The 22,589-nt window shown below is 41.4% G+C and overlaps 1 protein-coding gene across 2 annotated transcripts in view; it reads left to right on the top strand.

The window, feature by feature from the left end:
* The window catches only part of ext2 (exostosin glycosyltransferase 2), a 192,016-nt gene that overhangs the window by 47,442 nt on the left and 121,985 nt on the right, over window positions 1–22,589 (top strand). For both annotated transcript variants that reach the window (XM_038808295.1, XM_038808294.1), the window contains 2 exons: window positions 13,227–13,343; window positions 17,645–17,840. In XM_038808295.1, the coding sequence (XP_038664223.1) occupies window positions 13,227–13,343; window positions 17,645–17,840 (313 nt within the window). The remainder of the gene's footprint in view (window positions 1–13,226; window positions 13,344–17,644; window positions 17,841–22,589) is intronic.

Raw genomic sequence — 22,589 nt, 5'->3', positions numbered from 1 at the left:
TAAAGATAGAGCTACAGTGAGCAGAATTGAAGTGAAGTCGGCGTGAGAGGAGCCCTGAAGATCTGAGAATGCAGGTGAACATTGGTGATACCATGCTGCGAGCCTTTGGGGGAAAAGTGACCCCTTTGAAGCAGTGTTCTCCAAATTCAGGGGAAAGGAATCTCAGAAGGCGAGATTGAAATGCTGGAGGTGGATTCTTGTTGAAGCCGTCCAAGTGGGAATGACCTTGAGAGAGATTTCCAGGGTGCAACCTTCAAATGTGGAGACTGGAAATGCTCAGCAGAAAGGTGGCATTTCAGTGAGATTGGTTGACTCCACAATATGGCAGACGTCTGGGCATCCATGGAATTAGCTTTGGTCCCCTCTCATCTATTGTGTAGTGTGGTGCGTCCGCGCACAGTTCGCATGTTAATTCACATGTGCCTCAGACTTACCCTGAATGGTATAGAGTACAAGGTCGATATTGTGAATTCATTGTTTTATCTTTCTGAACTTGTATAGTAAAGTTTATTTTTGTTTGTTCAAACCTGTGGAATCTTGTGGTCTTATTCACTTAGTAAGCGTCCTGAATTTTAAACTTCATCTACTTCAAAGAAAATGTCATTGCTCTTGAACTGGATTTCACTTCTCTTCCTCACCTGGTATGACTAGGGATCATAACAATGCAAACTTTCCTTAATAAGAACATAAGAACTAGGAGCAGGAGTAGGCCATCTGGCCCCTCGAGCCTGCTCTGCCATTCAATTAGATCATGGCTGATCTTTTGTGGACTCAGCTCCACTTTCCGGCCCGAACACCATAACGCTTAATCCCTTTATTCTTCAATTATCCTTCTTCCTCTATTTCTCTTTCTGTACCTAATTTGGGATTGAACTCCACAAACACTGGTGTATGTTTCTTTCTCCATTCTTGTGACTTTATTTTACAATCTTTCGATCTGCTTGCCTCTGTTTACTCCGGTTCTGGGTGCCCAGTTTTGATAACAGCAATGGTATCAGCTCGTACATTCAGCACCTGCCCGTAAAAACATAAACAGGCAAACAGCACATGCCATTAGGTGCACTGGCATGCCTGGGTTCATAGTTATATTCTGTGGCGCAGTGGAGATAATTCCTTCCCCCTCTATGCTTTAAAGGTATAAAAGGTATTGCCTAAAATGGTAACACTTTGCATATTGTCACAAAATGCTTGAATATGTAATACGTGATATAAAAGCAATGCCCAGAAAGCTGTAGCGCCTTCGTTTTATATTTGACTTAACTTGGGGTAAACACTGTACGGTTTAGTTGTTGAGAGATTTTTTTGTTCCATGCCTGAACTAAACCTCGATGAGTCCAAAAGTGACATCAAGCTCAAAGTAATTTTTCATTTTTTATTGGTTAAGAAACCTCTAACTTGGACATTAGTATCCTGTTGTCTCTTTAATGGGTTTGACTTATAAAGGTATAACCATTGGAAGTGCATCTTAACTGTAATTCTGCTTGACCAGATGTTCAGAGTGATCATTTTTCATTTTTTGGCTTGCGCTTATATAATTAGATGCTCCGCTTTTACGTGGGGGTGCCAGACCCTGTTCGATGTGCAGGCATGGCATTTCCCTTTCATCTTTCACCATTTCATCACTGCCCCACATTGAAATTCAAGATGATAAATGTTGAGGTCTGGCAGTCCTAGAGAAATACACTATTTTGGCCATAAGCTCTACAGATCTCTTCCTGTCACACATGTATTCCGTCATCGTGTAATTGAAGGTGACAGGATCAAGAGGAGGTAATTATACAATTGTGCTGTTGCTAATTTTGCTCGTGGAATAATTGACCTTCTGATTGTGTGCCCACTACAGTTGTAGGTGTTCCGAAGCATTCAAAGTGTGTTTTGTTTTAAGGTTCCAAAGACATGACTTTGTAATCTTGTCAGATTTTGACTCTCGTAAAATATGGACCCATGTGTTCCCATACACATTTTTCAGTGTCAGCACGACCTTTTTCTGGAGTTGAGAAGATTTTCTTTCATGATTATCCTTTCAGCAGAATTAAAACACAACAGTGTGTTTAATAGCATTCAGGGTTGCTTTTGAATGTATAGTGTATATAGCATTTGCATTCTGCATGAAAGTTATGGTATTTTTCACTATGTATTGATACACTAAAAACAGGTCTGCAAGACATTTTCCATGCAACTGCATCTGTTAGTCATTTTCTTCCATAAAAATGTGTGCATCTTCAGATGGTCATGCAGGGTAACATAAAAGGAATAACTTCAGTGTGTAATAACCACAATACCTATTAAATGGGTGAAAGATCAAGTGATGGCACTTTCAATTTAATTCAATTTCTTGTCTGTTTGAGTAATAGAGTAGTTTCATTCTCTTAAAAAGCAAAACAAATTGGTTTTGAAACGCTTCAGGAGCTTTGTGACGATTGTTTAAAGAAAATCCCGCGACGAATCACTGTTTTACATTTTATTTATTAAAGGCAGCACATCGTTAAGGCACCAGATTACTACACAATTAGACATCAACTTGGGAAAAACCACAAACTGGACAAGACGAGGGATTGGGGGGGGGGGGGGGGGGGCGGCGGCGGCGCGCAGTGAAGTTGACAGCTCTAGGCCCCTGCATGAGTCAGTGTCCTCGGGCGACGAGGGGACGGGAGGAGAAATTCGGCTCTCTGGCTACAGTTGTTGTTGTTCCTGTTTTTGCCACAAATAGAAGAATGCTGTTATATGTTAAGCAGGGTTTTTTTTAATCCATGGGATAAAGGCAGATCAGTTGATATTTATATCCAGGTTTGAAAGAAGCATTTTTAAAAAACTGCTTTTCCTTGTAATAAAAATCCAGAATCAATTAACCCTTTAACTGCTGATTATCCGGGGTCCTTAAAAATATAGTATTGACACATTTCCTCCAGTTTATATTCTATCGTTTCCCATGGGGTGTGTTTTTTTTAGAATTTACAGAACTAATTTATTAATTTTCAGTGTTTACAATATGAAATATTTGACATTAATAATCTCACTTGAGATGCAAACAGTTAAAATGTGTCCTTTTAATTCCTATGGCTTGATGCACATGGAATTGTGCACACAGGGCTGATCAAATTCAGATTTCCACATTTTCCAAGTGTGGGAAATGAATGCATAATGCAGCCTTTTTTCACATAACGGTTTGGAATCAATTAAATTCACATTTTGGTACACATTGTGATGAAGCAACCATAAATTAGAACAGTGAACTATATTTGTACAGTATAAATACCAAATAATGATACAATTGGGTTATAGGGGCTGGTACAGAGGCTGGTTTAGCACACTGGGCTAAATCGCTGGCTTTTAAAGCAGGCCAGCAGCACGGTTCAATTCCTGTACCAGCCTCCCCGAACAGGCGCCAGAATGTGGCGACTAGGGGCTTTTCACAGTAACTTCACTGAAGCCTACTTGTGACAATAAGCGATTTTCATTTCATTTCATTTCATTTGAAGGGAAAAGGGCCAATTTTCCAACAATCTGGGTATCTGATGGATTTCTGTGTCTATTCGGAACCCTGGATATGCGTTATCACTTCTTAGTTCCCAAATAACAGAGATTCCAGACTACTTTTTGGCAAAGTTATTTGAAACTTTATTTGTCAGCTTTTTAGTGTCTACTGGTAAACTCAATTTCAGTGCAAAATTTTAGAAAGTTCCAACTAGCCTTGCAGCAAGCTAGTCAGATCGATTGTCTTTAGCAAATACAGTAGTTGGATTCAAAATACAACATTTTATTTCTTGGTAATTTCTTCAAATCAAGATGCACAGAACAAAAACGATTGAGTGATTTAAAACAAAAGAAAATGGTGATTTTGCAAAGCAAGCAGAATAGGTTTCAGAAAAAAGGTGAGTGTGATTCTGGAAAAGAAGTGTTTTCTCATCCCGACAACTGATCTTTTAAGGAGATTGCTATCTTAAAGTTTTGCCCTCTTTACAGCTGTGATTGACTTTAACTAATTTATAATTCACTCAATTCGACCAAACTGTCTGTCTGTCAATTTAAGAGATTAAATGATTTGGAGTAATTTTCCATAACATTGTCTGAGCGAAACACATTTCCCACCAGGACTTATCACCATGGACTGACTGGTCGTTACCATGGAAATGGAATTGTGACCTCAGCCCAGTTCTTTAAAACAAAGGGTCTTTCAACTATTCGACCTTACAGTCTCTAGTAGTTTACACAACTTGCAAAATATGAACAATTTAAGTCTTGTCTGATCAAGAAGGCATACGGCATGCTTGCCTCCATTGGCCGGGTCATTGAGTATAAGAATTGACAAGTCATGTTGCAGCTGTATAGAACCTTAGTTAGGCCACACTTGGAACATAGTGTTCAATTCTGGTCGCCACACTACCAGAAGGATGTGGAGGCTTTAGAGAGGGTGCAGAAGAGATTTACCAGGATGTTGCCTGGTATGGAGGGCATTAGCTATGAGGAGAGGTTGAATAAACTCGGTTTGTTCTCACTGGAACGACGGAGGTTGAGGAGTGATCTGATTGAGGTCTACAAAATTATATGGGGCACAGACAGAGTGGATAGTCAGAGGCTTTTTTTCCCAGGGTAGAGGGGTCAATTACTAGGGGGTATAGGTTTAAGGTGCAAGGGGCAAGGTTTAGAGGAGATGTACGAGGCAAGTTTTTTTTTACACAGAGGGTAGTGGGTGCCTGGAACCCGCTGCCGGAGGAGGTGGTGAAAGCAGGGCAATTGTGGCGTTTAAGGGGCATCTTGACAAATACATGAATAGGATGGGAATACAGAGATACAGACCCCAGAAGTATAGAAGATTTTAGTTTAGACGGGCATCAAGATCGGCGCAGGCTTGTAGGGCCGAAGGGCCTGTTCCTGTGCTGTACTTTTTGTTCTTTGAAAGGCATGCAAGTGTATTTCGCAACTATTATTGACTTTAAGAACTTGCATCGTCTGCTTGATTTTGCTGGTTAACTGCTTAATCCCGATAACTTCTGCCAGTAGATCAAGCAAGAGGATGTCTCTTACAGTAGGTTATAATAATCATAAGGGATACCTCCTTCTGTCTTTGACCATTAATGTTTTACAAACCATGCATTTCTGGGGAGTTGAAACACAGATTACATTGTGTCATTGAAGCATGGTCCTGTGTAAAGAGTACCAAAAAAGAGTCATACTGGACTCGAAGCATTAACTCTGTTTCTGTCTCCACAGCCGTTGACAGACCTGCTGAGTTTTTCCAGCACTTTCTAATTTGAACTCCAATACCTTCTGTATTTTCCTTCTATTATTTCCCTGCATAATCTTAATTGAGGAAGAATTTAATTCCAGTTGGTTAACAAGTTAAAATATCTTTATTATATAGAATCATTGTGGGCATATCATCATTTAAGAGTTTGCTTCCCCAGCACAATTTGTTTGCTTCTGCTGCCCCTTCCTCTACTGGTGGGCTGCTGTGAAATAAACTAACCTTTCCATAAATTGATGTTATATAAAGAAAGAGTAAAGAAGGAAAATAGTAAATGAGTCAATCTGGGAATTATACAAGTGACATGTCAGGATGGTTGAAGATGGAGATGCTGAGTATTGTAGTGAAAATGAATAGTGAGGAGAGGTGGTGCAGCATTTCAATAGGATCACTATGGATGTGGAAGCAGTACTGGGAGCATGCTGGAACACAAGTTCAAAAGATACATTCCTAAGGTGCTGTTGGAGTGGGCGGTTTGGGGGTGGGGTGATGGTGTTCATGAACAAATAGTAAAGACTCTGACTACAATCTTTAAAACATACTTGTATGTGAAGTATGCCAAAGGACTGGGGGTTTGCCAGTGTGGTACCCGCCTCTTCAACGGTGAAAAAGGGATAAATTGGGTAACAAAAGACCATTCAGTGTAATGACTGTAAACTTCCAGAGGTCATAATACAGCATAATATTATTACATGCCTCGAAAAATATTGCTTAACTAAGGGCAACTAGCGTATATTTCGGAAGGTAAGTAAGTCATGCTTGAAAAATGTAATAAAGGGCTTGAATGAAATAACAAGCCATATATAGCAATATGATTAAAGTTGAATGTTTTTGATCATAATCTTTATTGTCACAAGTAGTCTTACAACATTGCAATGAAGTTACTATGAAAATCCACTGGTCGCCACACTCCGCCGCCTGTTCGGGTACACAGAGGGAGAATTCAGAATGTCCAAATTACTTAACAGCACATCTTTCAGGACTTGTGGGAGGAAATTGGAGCACCCGGAGGAAACCCACACAGACACGGGGAGAATGTGCAGACTCCGCACAGACTGACCCAAGCCGGGAATGAAACCTGGGACCATGGCGCTGTGAAGCAACAGTGCTAACCATTGTGCTACCGTGCCGCCCAGTATGGTAATTCAGGAAAAGTGAATTTGAGTCAGTAACGCGATCATATGATCACTGAGGAACAAAAGGAGGTTAGAATTTTTTTCAATTGCTTTATAGGGGGATGCAAGGTCTTGGACATGGGGTGAAATTGGTCATTTTTGGGGGGCAGAAAATAGGACCTTGCGATTTGATGACCTAGAAAACCAGGCAGTGGTAAAAATGACTGCCAGTTCGAACTGGCAATCACCCTAATTTTATCCTGCACTGTGCTCCCAGAAGCAGTGGTGGTAGCAGAGCCTGTCATAGATTTTAAAAGGAAAGTGGATTAACATTTGAAGAAGAAACATTTCAAAAGGTTTGTGAGAAAGGACCATTGCTGACCCTAAGTGGATCTGTCTTTCTGAGAACTAGCACAGGCATGATGGATTGAATGTCCTTTTTCGGTACCATAAAACTCTACAATTGTGTGGTAAGAGGAATTGCAGGATGTGTTTTTTTAATATCTTTTTCTTAGGAATGTTCAAATTTCCTACTGCCAAACTTCTAACGGATTTTTAAACAACCTCACAAAATACTCTTTTTAAGAAATTGATGTTCAACAATGCTTCAAAAGTCACTAAACACAAACTAGCTGAAGCCAGTTCTGAAATTTAATTTAAAAGGCTAAACAATCATATTCTCTCATTACTGGCCAAATAAATATTCATAGTAGCTCAGGAAGCTTGGACAGGGTTCCTTCGCACAATTTGTTTTGATAACCTTATGCACCTACAACTTGATAAAATTAGCTTATATCCTTAAGAAGGCATGTGGAACAGATTCATGTTATTACTTTTTGGCTTTTATAAAGTTTTAATTCTGCAATCATACCCTGTATTGGGAATCGTATAACTGGATTTTCTGAAGTTACGATTGGTCCTCTCTTTGAGGAAAGGATGCAGGTTTTTGAATGACTCATAGTTGGTGGTCAGGCAAGGATTAGTTGAAACCTACAAGAGTAGTCTTTTGTGCTATTTATATACAGTATGGTGTACCGGGTGCAAGGCATGGCTGATGCCAATAGAAGATCCTTGATCTGACCTGGGGATTCATCTCCTGCCAATTTTGGGGTATTTTGAGATGGTGCAGGTGACCATTTTAATTCCTGTGCACACTGAGACTTTAGTAAACCTGAAAAAATACATCTATAACACTTGATGTTGCCTTTTGGTGAGCAGATTTTAGAATGCTGAAGAATGCATTTCTCTTGAATGGCTCCTGTAGGCTGGGTGGTCATGTGGACTCTGCGATGATGTGGGTACATAAGGGTCATGTGTTGGTAACATTAAAGTTCTCCCCAGAGATGGGCAGAGACACAGCATACAAGAGCTGCTCAGAGTATTCAATAAACTGTTGTTCTAAGTTCTTGGCAGAGCCCAGCACTTCTACATGGTGTCAGGAGTTGTCAGAATAGCACAGGGACTTTGCCACATTGACCTGCATTGTGCATAACTGGGCAAAGTTTGAAAAAGAGTGGCGTACCTGCTGTGGTGCGGTCCATCAGACAAATCCACAAAGGTACGGGCATACACTTCACTAAAGCTGGCGGGCCCCAAGGCTGTCGAGAAATTTAAATCCTTTGTTTTCCATATGGAGAATGAGAAAGAGGACTTCAGTATTGTCAAAAAAGTATGAAAATATTTGCTTGCTAGTAAAGAACATCATACTCAATAGCCGCACATTTAATACTGCCAACCAAAATTTTGATGAATCGATTCAGTCTTACATTGCGACTCTAAAAATCTTAGCATTTGGCGCCCTCATCGGCAAGCTCATCAGGGATCGGATTATGTGTGGAGTCCATAGTGATCTTGTCCACAAGCCGCTTCTTCGCAAGGTCATCAGCCATCAGCATCTGGATGTTGAATGAACAGAAAAAAGCACAAAGAGCAAAGGTGGGAAACATAAGTTTTCAGGATACAGGGCTGCAACACGGTAGCACAAGTAGATAGCACTGTAGTTTCACAGCGCCAGGGTCCCATGTTCGATTCCCAGCTTGGGTCACTGTCTGTGTGGAGTCTGCACGTTCTCACCGTGCATGTGTGGGTTTCCTCCGGGTGTTCCGGTTTCCTCCCACAGTCCAAAGACGTGCAGGTTAGGTGGATTGGACATGATAAATTGCCCTTAGTGATGAAAAAGGTTAGGAGGGGATATTGGGTTATGGGGATAGGGTGGAAGTGAGGGATTAAGTGGGCCGGTGCAGACTCAATGGGACGAATAGCCTCCTTCTGCACAGTATGTTCTATGTTTCCCTGCCCCAACTGCAGCGTCCATTGCTCTCAGAGTAGACCTGCATGTTTGGCTTTTGGTAACGCTGCAACAAAACTGAACTATTTTGTGAAATACTGCAGATCTAAACTACAGCAGCCTTCCTGTGCCACCAGCCACATTTAGAGCACCAACAAAGTCTTTTGGGACTTGTGGGATGAAACCCACGCAGACACGAGGAGAACGTGCAGACTGCACAAACAGTGACCCAAGCCGGGACTCGAACCCAGATTCCGTGTTGCAGCCCTGTATCCCGAAAATTTCTGTTTCTCACCTTTGCTCCTTGTGCTGCGATAGTCTACTTTAAGAATTTTCCTTCAGAGTTAAATGTGATACAATATCAGCACATGTGAACTTTTTCAGGATTAGGAAGCTGTATGCATTAGCTGCTCTGAGTATTGTGCATAGCATGTGGGAAGAAACTAAAACTTGGTCTAAAGCTTGTGGTGTTTATGTGCAGGTTAATCCCAGAGATAGGGCGGTTTCTTTGTCACTATGGATGCCAGCTAAAGAGACTTAACGACACAAATGCAGGAAAGTTTTGATATTTAAATTTCTTTGCAATTGAAACCAGCGTTAGCAGCTTGTTCCCTGATGGGGTATTTCAACGAATAAAGATTCACGTAAAAGACACAAGTACTCAAATGCCTTCATGAACCATACAATTTTAGTTGAAAACCATTTAGTATGTAATGGCTGCTGGCACTTAAGGGTGCAGTGTAGTAATCCCAATATGTGGCAAAGATGTGTATGATGTATGTCTCTGTTGTGACACATAGCACGCAAAGGAAACTTCTCTTCATGCTGTGCTGTTGTAAGTTCTTCCTTGTATGCATGCTATTTAGAGCTTTGCAACAAAAATTATTATTTACTTCAAGGTTTATTTCCAGGTTTAAAGTGAATCATAGACTCCCAACAGTACAGCTGGAGGCCATTTGGCCCATCGAGTCTGCACCAACTCTTTGAAAGAGCACACCACCCAAGCTCACGCCCCTGCCCTATCCCAATAACCCCCTAACCATCCCAGTAGCCATCTTTGGACACTAAGGGGCAATTTAGCATGGCCAATCCACCTAGCCTGCACATCTTTGGACATTAAACATTAAGCCTTCTTTGCATTAAGATTATATTAGCTAGTTTATGAGCATAGTGAAATCTGTACAAGAGATTCTCCTAAAAAAACAGATACTTAGTCCCAAATAGTTTGCACGATAACCAATTTAAGCTTGATACCATACAAGTGTAATTTTCTCTGAGCAGCCATGAACGCATGAAGTTCATTTTCAACTTAAAACATAGGTCACACATGTAAATGCAGTAATAGGTGAAAAATGGCTTTTGTGCAATGGTGATCTCTTTAGCTCAGGAAACTTTGGGACTGGTATGTGGAGCAGGGGTATGTGGCAATCTGGGGGCTACTCGGTCAAAAATGCGGGGCCCTCGTGAGCCAGGGTTTGAGTGGAGAGGGAGATAGGGGTGTGGGGGAGGAGGTGAAGACTGGATGCCTTGTCCTGTACAGGCTGCCAATGTAGCAGACCCCAGGATTGGGACATCCCTCCCTTAGTGCAAAAGGATCTGGGAGTGCAATGAAATTGGAAACCCAAAAAATAGAAAATGAACTGAATTCCATCCTAATAGCAGGCTTCAGAATTGGGCATAATCCCGTGAGATACAGCCAATCTTGGGATTTTTGCCGCCTTCCATTTACTGTACACATTATATCCATTATATCCATTTTTGAAATGTTCACCTGAAAATAAAGAACACCTGATGTGAGTACTTTGATTCCTATTTTACAGGTTTTCCTGTACCAGAAATTGGAATAGGTTAGAGTTAGAAGTGATGTGACAGCAGAAAGTTTTGGGAAAACTCAGCCTGTTAAGAAAGTGAAAAAAAATGAATGTTTCGAATCCTGTATGACTCTTTAGAGAGTTTTCCAGCACTTTCTGTTTTCATTTCAAATATCTAGCATTTACAGTACATTTACTAATAAATCTCTAAAGAGTGTTGTAGAGCTCTGTTTTGCTATTGCTGTACTAACCATTTTAACACTACTGCAACAGCTTATATTTATAGAAACATAGAAAATAAGAGCAGCAGTTGGCCATTCGGCCCTTCGAACCTACTCCATCATTCATTATCATCATGGCTGATCATCCAACTCGGTAACCTGTTCATGCTTTATCACCCTAACCTTTGATTCCTTTGGCCCCAAGAGCTACATATAATTCCTTCTTGAAAATATACAATGTTTTAGCCTCAACTGCTTTCTGTGGCAGCAAATTCCACAGGATTACTACTCTCTGGGTGAAGAAAGTTCTCCTAATTTCAGTCCTAAACCACATATTCGTAGACTGTGAACCCCTGGTCTTGGACTCCCCCGCCATCGTGAACATCCTTCCTGCCTTGTCCTGTTGAAATTTTATAGGTTTCTATGAGATCGCCCTCTCTCTTCTAAACTCCAGCGAATACAATCCTAACCAACTCAGTCTCTCATCAGTCCTGCCATCCCAGGAATCAGTCTGGTAAACCTTTGCTGCACCCCCTTCTATAGCAAGGACATCCTTCCTCAGATAAGGAGACCAAAACTGTACACAATATTCCAGCTGTGTTCTCATCAAGGCCCTGTACAATTGTAGCAAGACATCCCTGCTCCTGAACTCAAATCCTTTCGCAATGAAGGCCAGCATACCATTTGCCTTCTTTCTTGCCTGCTGCACCTGCATTTTCAGAGACTAGTATACAAGGACACCCAGGCCTTGTGGCACATTCTCCCCTCTCTCAATCTATAGCCATCCAGATAATTTGCCTTCCTGTTTTTGCTACCAAAGTGCTTAAACTTCATTTATCCACATTATACTGCATTTGCCCACTCGCTCAACTTGGCCAAATCACACTGAAACATCTCTGCATTCTCCTCACAGCCCACCCTCCCACCCTTAATTGTGATCTGAAAATGTGTAGATATTACATGTAGTTCCCTCATCTAAATCATTAATATATATTGTGAATAGCTGGGTCCTAAAACTGATCCCTGCAGTACCCCACTCATCACTGCCTGCCATTTGGAAAAAGACCCATTTATTCCTATTATTTATGAAGCATCTTTTAAGATTACAAAAGCTCCTGAGGCACTTCACAGGGACATTATTAAACTGAATCACATAAATAGATGATGAGAAAATTAAAATGAAGGCATTGCTTAACCGGGTGCAAGTGTAAGTCAGGGGTAACTGGGATTTGGTGAGGATTATAACAAGGACGCACAGCAGAATTTTGGATGACTTCAAGTTCACAGAGGATAGAGCTTGGAGACTCAGCTGCCTACGAGTGCATTAGAGTAGTCATATATCGAGGTTAGAAATGCTGTTTTCCACAGCAGACTACTTGAGGCAGGAACAGAGTCTGGTTATGTTATGTAGATGGAAATGGGTGGTCTTAGTGACGGGTGTGGATATGTGTTTTACAGCTCATCATTTAATTGGTGAAAATTCCAATAGCAGGCATGGAACTATGACGAGGATTTATTTTCCAAGAGCAATTCCAGATGGTTGACTACATTCTGCCACCATTTTGTGGACTAGGCCTTCTTTCCATTGTTTGCAGCCAGAAGCATCCCCCACTATATAGCCTTCTGGATAGTCTATTAAAATGAGTATTTGTTTACAAATACTGTGGTGAGAAAGCAGGCAGTCACAAGCCTCCTGCTGATGCATGGTCAAAGGCACTGTTGCTATTTTATTTGTTAGCAGAACACCAACAAATTGCGATTACAATTGTGATTAGGACCAAAGTTTGCATGCACCCCAATGCATCCAACAGCCATGATTGTTATTGCTTCCTGCATTGTAAAAAAAAATCCTTTTATCAAAATCCTTTGTAAGTTTGTTCTGAATGGTTACAATTCTGTAAGTGGAAGATGCTATACTGCAGTCAGAATCTTTAAGCCAAATGTAATGTAAATTCCATCAGCCATGTGTATGCTCAACAGTACCGTTTTATTTCCCAGTTTGTAGAGACTGAGCTCTGGGCTTGTGGCATAAAATTAATGTGGTGTTGGCTCTTTCCTGCAATAAGTTGAGAATAAATTGAGAAATTGATGGATATTATCCATCTACTTTATTGTGAATAAGTAATTAAATCCAGCATTTGACCATCTAGTCAGCAGATTGCTGCACAAAGATAACCCCAGTCCTACCGTTCGGGACAAATATGCACAATCTGGGATGAGTGAGGGGAAATTTTAGCGTAAACTGCAAAATACAAAGCAGTAATCTTAGATTCCTGACAAATAGTTGGACATTTTCCTTTGTTTCTAAGATTGCCAGGTATACCAATGCTCCTAAAGTTGAGTCGTTTTCTTTAAAACTGCTTTTGCTTGGTACCTTCTTATCAAAAATACTCTCTCTGACTGCGGTTTTACCTCGTCTGAACCTCTTCCTTTTTCTCTCTCCTGGTTATGACCTGTCCTGTATTACTTGAGTCAATTCTATACCCAATAGGTTTTAGGGATCCAAGTTGCAGATAATATTTGTAATTTTGTTTTCTTCTTTTCAAGAGCCCTCCTTGCAGGTGGAGGCTTCTCTACGTGGACCTATCGACAGGGTTATGATGTTAGCATTCCGGTTTTTAGTCCATTGTCAACAGATGCCAATCTGCCTGAGAAGCTACCTGGGTAAGACTCACCAACTTCATTCGTGTAGCTTAGGCTGTATTTATTATTAACAACCATATTAAATTGTTAAGTTTCTTTTTGGATAAGAATTTGTAAGGATGAAACTGGAATGAATTGCTTATAAGACTCCGAGTGTACTGCATTAATATTATGGTAGATAAGTTTTCATAGCAGGCTGTTTTAAGGATTTTATAAAGTCTCCTGAATTGTTGCATTTAGGATAAGTAAAATACGCTCCTGTCCCCCACCCGAAAAGTGAAGTTGGTTGTGGGAAACCTGTACAGAAAACATTCCAATGTTGCAAATCACTTTGTATGTAATTGAAAGGAATGAAACTGCTGCTGCATTGAAATTGCTACCAGGTTGTGGTGTAGATTTGAGCAATAACCACCCATTGTCTGGCTTACAATAATCACAAGAAAGGACCTCACAGATTATTGGGAGCTGGCCTCCTTCTGCACTGTAAATTCCATGATTCTATGATTTTGGTCAGAAAGCACCGAGTCTTTTATTCATGCTTCTCATTGCTTTTGATTACACAAAACTGTTTCAAGGTCAGCATTCTTTTGCAATTAGCAAACGTATTGCAAACTAAGTTGTAATGCACTTGCATTTACGATATGTTTGAAAATCAATACTGAGATGTCAGGAGCTTCAAACTGTGCTGACAGCTTTGTGTAACTAATTTTCTGTCTGTATTTCAACAAATTTTGCAAGCAATTTGTTACTATAATACATTAGAACCATAGAAAAACTGCAGCGCAGAAAAAAGCCATTCAGTCCATCATGTCTGTGCCTGCCAGAAAAGAGTCATAGATGTTTACAGCATGGAAACAGGCCCTTCGGCCCAGCTTGTCCATGCCGCCCAGTTTCTATCACTAAGCTAGTCCCACCTGCCTGCATTTGGCCCATATCCCTCTATACCCACCCTGCCCATGTAACTGTCGAACTGCTTTTTAAAGGACAAAATTATACCCACCTCTCCCACTGCCTTTGGCAGCCCGTTCCAGATTCTCACCACCCTCTGTGTGAAGAAATTTCCCCTCTGGTCTCTTTTGTATCTCTCCCCTCTCACCTTAAACTTATGCCCTCTAGTTCTAGACTCCTCTACCTTTTGGAAAAGATGTCGGCTATCTATCCAGGAGGAATCTATCTATCTATCTATCTAGGGCCGAAGGACCTGTTCCTGGGCTGTACTTTTCTTTGTTCTTTTAGAAGATTTTAGTTTAGACGGGCAGCATGGTCGGCACAGGCTTGGAGGGCCGAAGGGCCTGTTCCTGTGCTGTACTTTTCTTTGTTCTTTGTTCTTTGAAATAAAGAAATTAGCCGCTCATTTTAATCCCAGTTTCCAGCACGGTCCATAGCCTTGAAGGTTACAGCATTTCACATGCAGATCCAGGTATCTTTTAATGAGTTGAGTGTTTCTGCCTCAACCACCAGTTAAGCCAGGGAATTTCAGACGCCCTTTGGGTGAAGAAGTTTTTCTTCATGTCCCTCTCTTCTCTTCAAGAGAACAGTCCCAGCTTCTCCAATCTATATCTTCAGAACTGAAGTTTTTCATTCCTGGAACCATTCTTGTAAACCTCCTCTGCGCTTTCTCCAGTGCGTTCACATCCTTCCTATAGTATGGCCTAGAACCATATGCAATATTCCAACTGAGGTCTGACTCGATTTTTCTATAAATTCAGCATAACATCCTTGCTCTTGTACTCTGTGCCCATATTAGTATGTTGCTCGTTCTGGGTGAGTGTGCTTAACACTCAATTTGGCTCTGTTTCGTTACTTAGCTCTGGAGTCGTCAGGTATCGTTAAGATACCGCCACAAGTTTCAAGGTCAAGTTCAAAGCAATAAAACCATACACCAATTAGTAAGTTCAAACAAATGAGTTTATTATAATACAATTATAAACTATTCATGCACATGCTAAGATGACTAAACTATTCCTACCACTAAATAGACCAATACTTATCTGAATAAGGAACTGCTGGATCAGGGAGACAAGGGCCTCTTGCTCTGCACTGGGTCCGCAGACTTCAGGTTGGTACGGGTTAAAAGGGGTCAGGAGTATCTATCTCTGGTAGCGATCGTTGTAAGACACTTACTTGCTGGTGGCTGCTGTCCGAACCTCTCCTCTCCTCTCTCGGTCAAGGTCTTCTTCGGTAAAGGCTGGTCGAGAGGGCTGGTCAAGAGAGGAGGGCTGGTCAAGAAGAATGAACTAAGTTTGGGACCTGTCTTTTATAGGTCCTAGGGCTTCGCGCCCTTTTGGGCGGACCCTCTATCTGCTGGGAATCGATTGGGTCTCTTCCCAATCGATTTGTTTGAATCCCCCCAATACTGAGGCTGTCCCTCGGCTACTGGGTGGGCCTTGAGGTGCTTTGTCTTCGAACCCCGCTGGTGCCGGGGTGTCTGGTATCCCATACAATGTTGCAATCACTTCCCTATTTGTGTCCATTGTCCCTGGGATCATTCCATTATTATGTTAGCTGTCCCGGAGATTGCCTCATTAGTATGCGGAATGTTCGTTTTGTTGCTGTCTGCTCTCTTAGCAGACAGAATACACAGTGGCTTGTTGCAGCCTGCTTGTGCTGCAAACTTTACCCTGCAAGCTTTGTGTTCCTCCATTTTGTATTGAGGGAATGGTCAACTTCGGTGGCTACAGTAAAGCCCAGAATACTGTAAGCTTTATTAACTGCTCTCTCCACTTGTCCTGCCACCATCAATGATCAATGCACATATACACCCAGGTTCCTTTGCACCTGCACCCCTTTAGAATTGTACCTCTTTGTTTATATTGTTTCTCCATGCTCTTTTTACTAAACTGCATCACCTCATACTTCTCTGCATTGAACTTCATCTGCCACCTGTCTGCCCACTCCACCAATTTGTCTGTATCCTTTTGAAGTTATATGCTGTCCTCCTCACAGTTTACAATACTTCCAAGTTTTGTATCATCCATGATGTTGGAAATTGCCCCCTGCACACCAAGATCTAGATCATTACTATATATATCAGGAAAAGCAAGGATCCCAATACTGGTCCCTCGGGAATTTCACTACAAATCTTCATCCAGCCTGAAAAATGTCCATTGACCATTACTCGCTGTTTCCTATTATTCAATCAATTTTGTATTCATGTTGCTGTTGCCCCTTCTGTTACATAAGCTGTGACTTTTCTCACAAGCCTGTTGTGTGGCACTGTATCACATCAACAGTATCTTCCCTTTTGTTGAGTTTTCCCTTACTTTGTTTGCCATCCCCAAATACGTTACCTCACATTTTCCCAATTGAATTCCATTTGCAACTTTCTATCCACTCAGCCAAACTATTTTATCGTTCTGGAGACAACAGCTATCATCCTCACTATCAACTACAGGGCCAATTTTTGTGTCGGCTACAAATTTCCCGGACATGCCACCCACATTAAGTCCAAATCATCTATGTTACAGACAGCAGGGGCCGCAAAACTGAGCCCTGTGGAACACCATTAGAAAACACTTTCCACTCGCAAAAACATTCATTGACCGTTACCCTTTATTCCCTGTCGTTGAGCCAATTTTGCATCCAATTCACCATCTTATCCTGTATCCGATGGAATCTCACTTTTCTGACCAGTCTGCCATGTGGAACCTTGTCAAATGCCTTACTAAAATCCATGTCGACAACATCCACTGCACTACCATCATCTATCATTCTCATAACAGCCACAAATAATTGATTTAAGTTAGTAAGGCATGATCATCCCCTTACAAATGCATGCTGACAATTCCTGATCAATCCGTGCCTTTCAAAGTGACAGTTTAACCTGTCTTTCAGAATTTATTCCAATTATTTTCCCACACCGAAGTTGGACTGACCAACCTTTTAGTTTACTGGCCTATTCCTCACAGCCTTTTTAAATAATGGTACAAGGTGCGCAGACCTCCAGTCCCCTGGAATCTCAACTATATTTCGTGAGGATTGGAAAATTATCCTCCGAGTAGTTGTTATTTCCTGCGTATGCTCTCGTTCAATAACGGGAAGTGGTGATAAACATTAATTGGCTGCGATGTCAAATAGCTGTTTGATGTAAGCATGAACTGGTGGTACTCAAAACAGAACTAGGCCGCCTTTAGACTTTAGACCAAAAGGCTAAAACTGCATATATGTTTGTTTCCTTTAAGTGATAACCAGTTTGACAGAAATACCCAGAAAGTGGAAAATTAACTTTGCAGATGTATAGTATAGCAAAGATAGTTTTTAAAAATATTTTTAAATGTGAAAAATAATAAAATCATTTTGATGTTTATAATATCACTTTTCAGTTACAGGATGTATTTTATCTTATCTACGCAAACTGCTATCCATTCGGAATACCGCTCTGAATTAGAGACCATGGAAGCAGAACATGGAGATGCTTTGCTAATCCTAGACAAATGTACCAATTTATCAGAGGGTGTGCCTTCCACAAGGAAACGCTGCCACAAGCATCAAGTCTTTGACTACCCACAGATACTACAGGTATGACATATTTATATATCTGAAGGCAAGTTATCAATTTATGTTGATGCTTAAACACAACTTGGACTTTCAGCTATGATTTTGAGACGTGAGAAGACTTTCTGCCAGTTACTACTGTAACCGTATCGAGCTAGCCTCATTTAGTAACCGTGTGTTAGAACATGACTGCAGGGCCATGTTGGGGAGGGAAAAACATAGTAGCATGTGTGCCAACTACTGGTGTTTCATGGTCTCTATTTTAAAGTCTTTTTGCCTTTCTTGGCAGACAAACATTGGCACTATTCCAGCTTTGGCCTAATAGCAATTGAACTACCCGAGGGAACAAGTCTGTAATGACAGATGATAGCCACCGTTTAACATATGAGAAAAATCTCACTGAGAATGCGCTGTGTATCATCCATTTAGTCAAGTTCTTTGTTTTGTTAGTGGGTGCAATGCAATCCTGGTCAAGAGAAAAAGGCAGAATTTTTCATATCGCTAGTTTTAAATAACAAGAAATAGATACAGGAGTCGGCCTTACAGCCCTTGAGTCTTCTCCCCCATTCAATAGGATCATGGCTAATCTTTGACCTCAACTCAATTTGCCTGCTCGATCCACATAACCCTTGGTTACCTCCTGATTTCATTCTTAACTGATCAACCTCTTCTCCTGAGACTATGCCCTCTAGTTTGTTGGTCTCCAACCAGGAGAAACAGCCTCTCTGCATCTGCCCTTTCAAGCCCCCTTGAAAGGTTATATTTCCGTGAGACAATTTCTCATTCTTCTAGATTCCAGAGAGTGTCAGACCAGTCTACTCAACCTCCCATAATAAGACAGCCATTTCATCAGAAATCAATCTAGTGAATCTTCCCTGCATTGCCTCCAAGTTAAATATATCCTTCCTTTAGGAAAGAGACTGGAACTGGGCAAAGTACTGCGTATGTGGTCTTACCAAAGGTCTCTTTCATCTTGAGCTCCAGCCCCCTTGCAATAAGGCCAATATTCAATTTGCTGTCCCAATTTCTTGTTGTACCTTCATGCTAACTTTCATTTCAACTCCCAAAGTCTCTTCAAACATTTAAAAGTTTCTCACCATTTAAGCAATATTCTGCTTTACAATTTTCCCGATCAGTTGAAGAGCAGCCGTAGCCACAGGGCAAAGAGGGAGGGGAGAGGTGACCCAAGATGGGGACTGAGGGTGAGCTAATAATAGGAAAAGAAATACAGAGGCAGTCCTAGTTGCAGAATGTGGGGGCGTAGAACATGGGTGCGAAGAGAGTAAGTGAACGAATCGGAAAAGGATCAGAAAAGGGAAAGTGAAAAATAAGGAAATATGCATGCCCACTGCCAATATCTTGAAATTAGTAAATGCTTGCAAATAGAAATTAGTACAGCTGCAAGTTTCACCTCATAATGGCTCCCAACTCAAAAATAATAGTAAGACTGTGTGATAGGTGGCAATTCCTGTTCGGTAAAATCATTGAGGGAAATTGTGCCTAGACAAGGAGTACTGCCATGATGTTGGGGGGGGGAATAAAATAAAAGACGAGTGCCTCCACATCACATATTGACAACCTATCAGATCTTGGTGCCGGAGAATTTCAATATAACAAAAGGTCATTATAGGAATTAAGAAATACTCTTGCAATGTTTTCCACTGTTACCTACTGCATGAGTGATGGAGTGTCAGAGGTGCCTACAGTTTCAGCTATGATAACTTCATAAATTGAGAGAAGAAGAAGGGTATAAATGTTGAAATGGGGTAAAAGGATAAATTGAGGACTGACATCAAAATGTTAATAATAATAATCTTTATTGTCACAAGTAGTTTTGCATTTATGCTGTAATGACGTTACTGTGAAAAGCCCCTAGTCGCCACAATTCCGGTGCCTGTTCGGGTACACAGAGGGAGAATTCAGAATATCTAATTCACCTGACAGCACATCTTTCGGGACTTGTGGGAGTAAACCGGAGCACCCGGAGGAAACCCACGCAGACACTGGGAGAACGTGCAGACTCCACACAGACAGTGTCCCAAGCCGGGAATCGAACCTGGGACCCTGGAGCTATGAAGCAACAGTGTTACACATTGTGCTACTGTGCCCGTGTTCTTAACACAAGAGTGATTAATGTATCAATTGAACACCCAAATAGCAAAGATAGAAGCACTGGGTTCCTCAATTTATTATTTTGGGGATGGACGATTAAGCTGAGCCAAGTGATTGTCTTCTTCCATCAATATTTTCCCATCTTTGAAGTCCATGTCATGCTGCACTTGCAAAGAACCTACTTCAGAAGTTTAATGCAGGACTACTTTGAAACTGCTATTCAGCTTTTGCTAGTTTCCTAGTTTGGCCTTTATGGGGAAAGAAGGATTTCCGCTAAGATGGAGTAAGTAACACAGAGGCCAGCTCGACGGAGTGCAGCTTCCACAGAGTACTTAACACGGGAGTTTGGTGAGTGAGGGAATTCTGAATGTTTTAAGGCTTGATCTCTTGCTAAAATCTTCACATTTAACTTAACTTTAACATTGTAGTTTCTTTCACAGTGTTAGTGAGTGGTAAACACGCTGCCTGCTTGTGGCAGCTGCACGGTTAATTAGGTGACTCATTGAAATTGGTTATCTGATCAGCAGTGGCTGACTCAGGTCTTTGGAATTCCTGCTAATTAGTTAAATAAGATACAGTAGCTATGGGGGGGGGGGGGCAGATTATAATTTTGCAGCTGTAAAATGAGAACACAAGTGTGATCCACTGCAACCACATCGGCAGTAAATGTCTGAAGTTTGAGGAATGTTAGGTCAGAGTTGATGTATTAGGAAGGAAGTTGCTTGGACATTTTGTTCCAAGAGGGAGTCACCCCTTCTTGGGTTAAGTACTTCAGATTTGGACTGTGGTAAGGGAAGATGAATGCGCAGGTATGGGGGTTCAGAAAGTAGCACTGGAGAAGCCTCCACACCTGCAATTGCTGAATAGGTATGAGATTCTTGCAGCCTAAGTGGATGAGAGCTGGGACTGCAAAGAGGTTCAGCAAGCTGACCACAGCACTGTGGAATAGGGGAGCATTCAAGTTGGGGGAATATAAAAGAATGTGTAGTAGTAGGGGCAGTACAGTTATGTGAATTGCTTATCTTCTCAACAGCTTGGTGTGAGAGTCCCGAAGGCTGTGTTTCTGCCATCGAGAGACCAGCGTAATGATAGGGAGGTATTAGGAACTTGGGTCCAGAAATTGGGGTGCAAGATGTAGCAGGCAATTTAGGGGTTAAACAGACTGAAGGAAAAGACCGCGAGCAGCAGAGTTCGAGGGATACGCCCTCAGCCTGAGTTACCTTGTCCCATTCATACTTAACCTCGTTAGTGGGAATACACAAGATAGTCTTGTTCAGCCAGGATGATCCATTCAAGATCCATTATCCTTCAGGACAACTTTATTTGATAAACCATTAGCCCATCGCAGAGTCTGTTGATCTATTTGTCGGTCAATGGAAGGTTAGCTGCAGTCCCAGCTCTCATCCACTTAGGCTGCAAGAATCTCATACCTATTCAGCAATTACAGGTGTGGAGGCTTCTCCAGTGCTACTTTCTGAATGGCATATCACTGTTCTTTTGTAGAAATGGGAGTGGGGTACCAGAAAGCTCAAATAACGATAATGGCTTTGTCTGGCCAACTCAGAACCTTTGCTTGAAGGGCTGGGCGGCGCTTGGAGAGAGAAGGAGGGAGAAATGCTGTTTTGAACACTTACAGAGAGAAGGCTGTGGAAACTGAGCAGGGAAGTCATGAAAGTTGCCATCGAGGCAGGTTTTGGAAAAGGATCCTGAACCAATGTCCCTAACAGAAGAAAACTTGCTTCTTAAATGCAAGTATTGCCTTTGTCTGTCTGTGATAGTGGAACAAGAGCTGCATGTTCCTGTACAGTGTTGTGTAATGGGATCTTGTGTGTTAAGGTTAAGAAACTGGCAATAGCACTGGGGAAAGAGGGAGCTGTCCCTTTGGGATGAGCTTCGCTTGACCGCCCTGGGACCAATGCTCTCATGAATCGACTGTAGGAGAGGGCTTTAAAATAAATAGATGGGAAAGATTTGGGTGAGGGAAAATTTAGAAAATAAATGAAAAAGGGCAAAGCTATGTTGCAGATTGTAATGCGGTTAATGACGACCAGAGTGTGAGAGGAATGGAAACAGCATATATAGACATGAGTGCACCAAAAATAGAGTTAGAGTAGGAAAAATGATAAAAAGACCAAGTTAAAGGCTCTTATCCGACAGTACAAAACATTCAAAAGTTAGAAAAATTAATGTCACAGATTGAAATAAATGATGGCGTTGCCAGTGCAGAGATGTGAATGCAAGTTGGTCAAGCCTGGGAACTGAATTCTCAAGGGTATTTAACATTTCAGGATAGGAAGAAAGGAAAAGGAGGTGGAATGGCTCCGTTAATAAAGGACAAGATCAGTACTTCAGTGAAAATGACCTTGGCTCGGAAGATCAAGATGTAGAATTTAGAATTAATCTGGGTAGAGATATGCAGACACAGGGAGAATGTGCAGACTCAGCACAGACAGTGACTCGAGCCAGGAATCGAACCTGGGACCCTGGCTTTGTGAAGCAACAGTGCTACTGTGCTGCCCAGTCACTGGTGGAGTAGTTTATAGGCACCCTAAAAGTAGCTGCACTGTAGGACAGTGTTTCAAACAAGAAATAATTTTTTTTTAGAAATATACCGCAATAATCTTGGCAATTTAATTTTCCTTTAGATTAGACAAATCAAAT

Source organism: Scyliorhinus canicula, chromosome 9 (genome assembly GCF_902713615.1).
Source record: "Scyliorhinus canicula chromosome 9, sScyCan1.1, whole genome shotgun sequence".
Taxonomy (NCBI): domain Eukaryota; kingdom Metazoa; phylum Chordata; class Chondrichthyes; order Carcharhiniformes; family Scyliorhinidae; genus Scyliorhinus; species Scyliorhinus canicula.
Note: the sequence above shows the minus strand (reverse complement) of the source record. Positions and strands in the feature narration are given on the sequence as shown.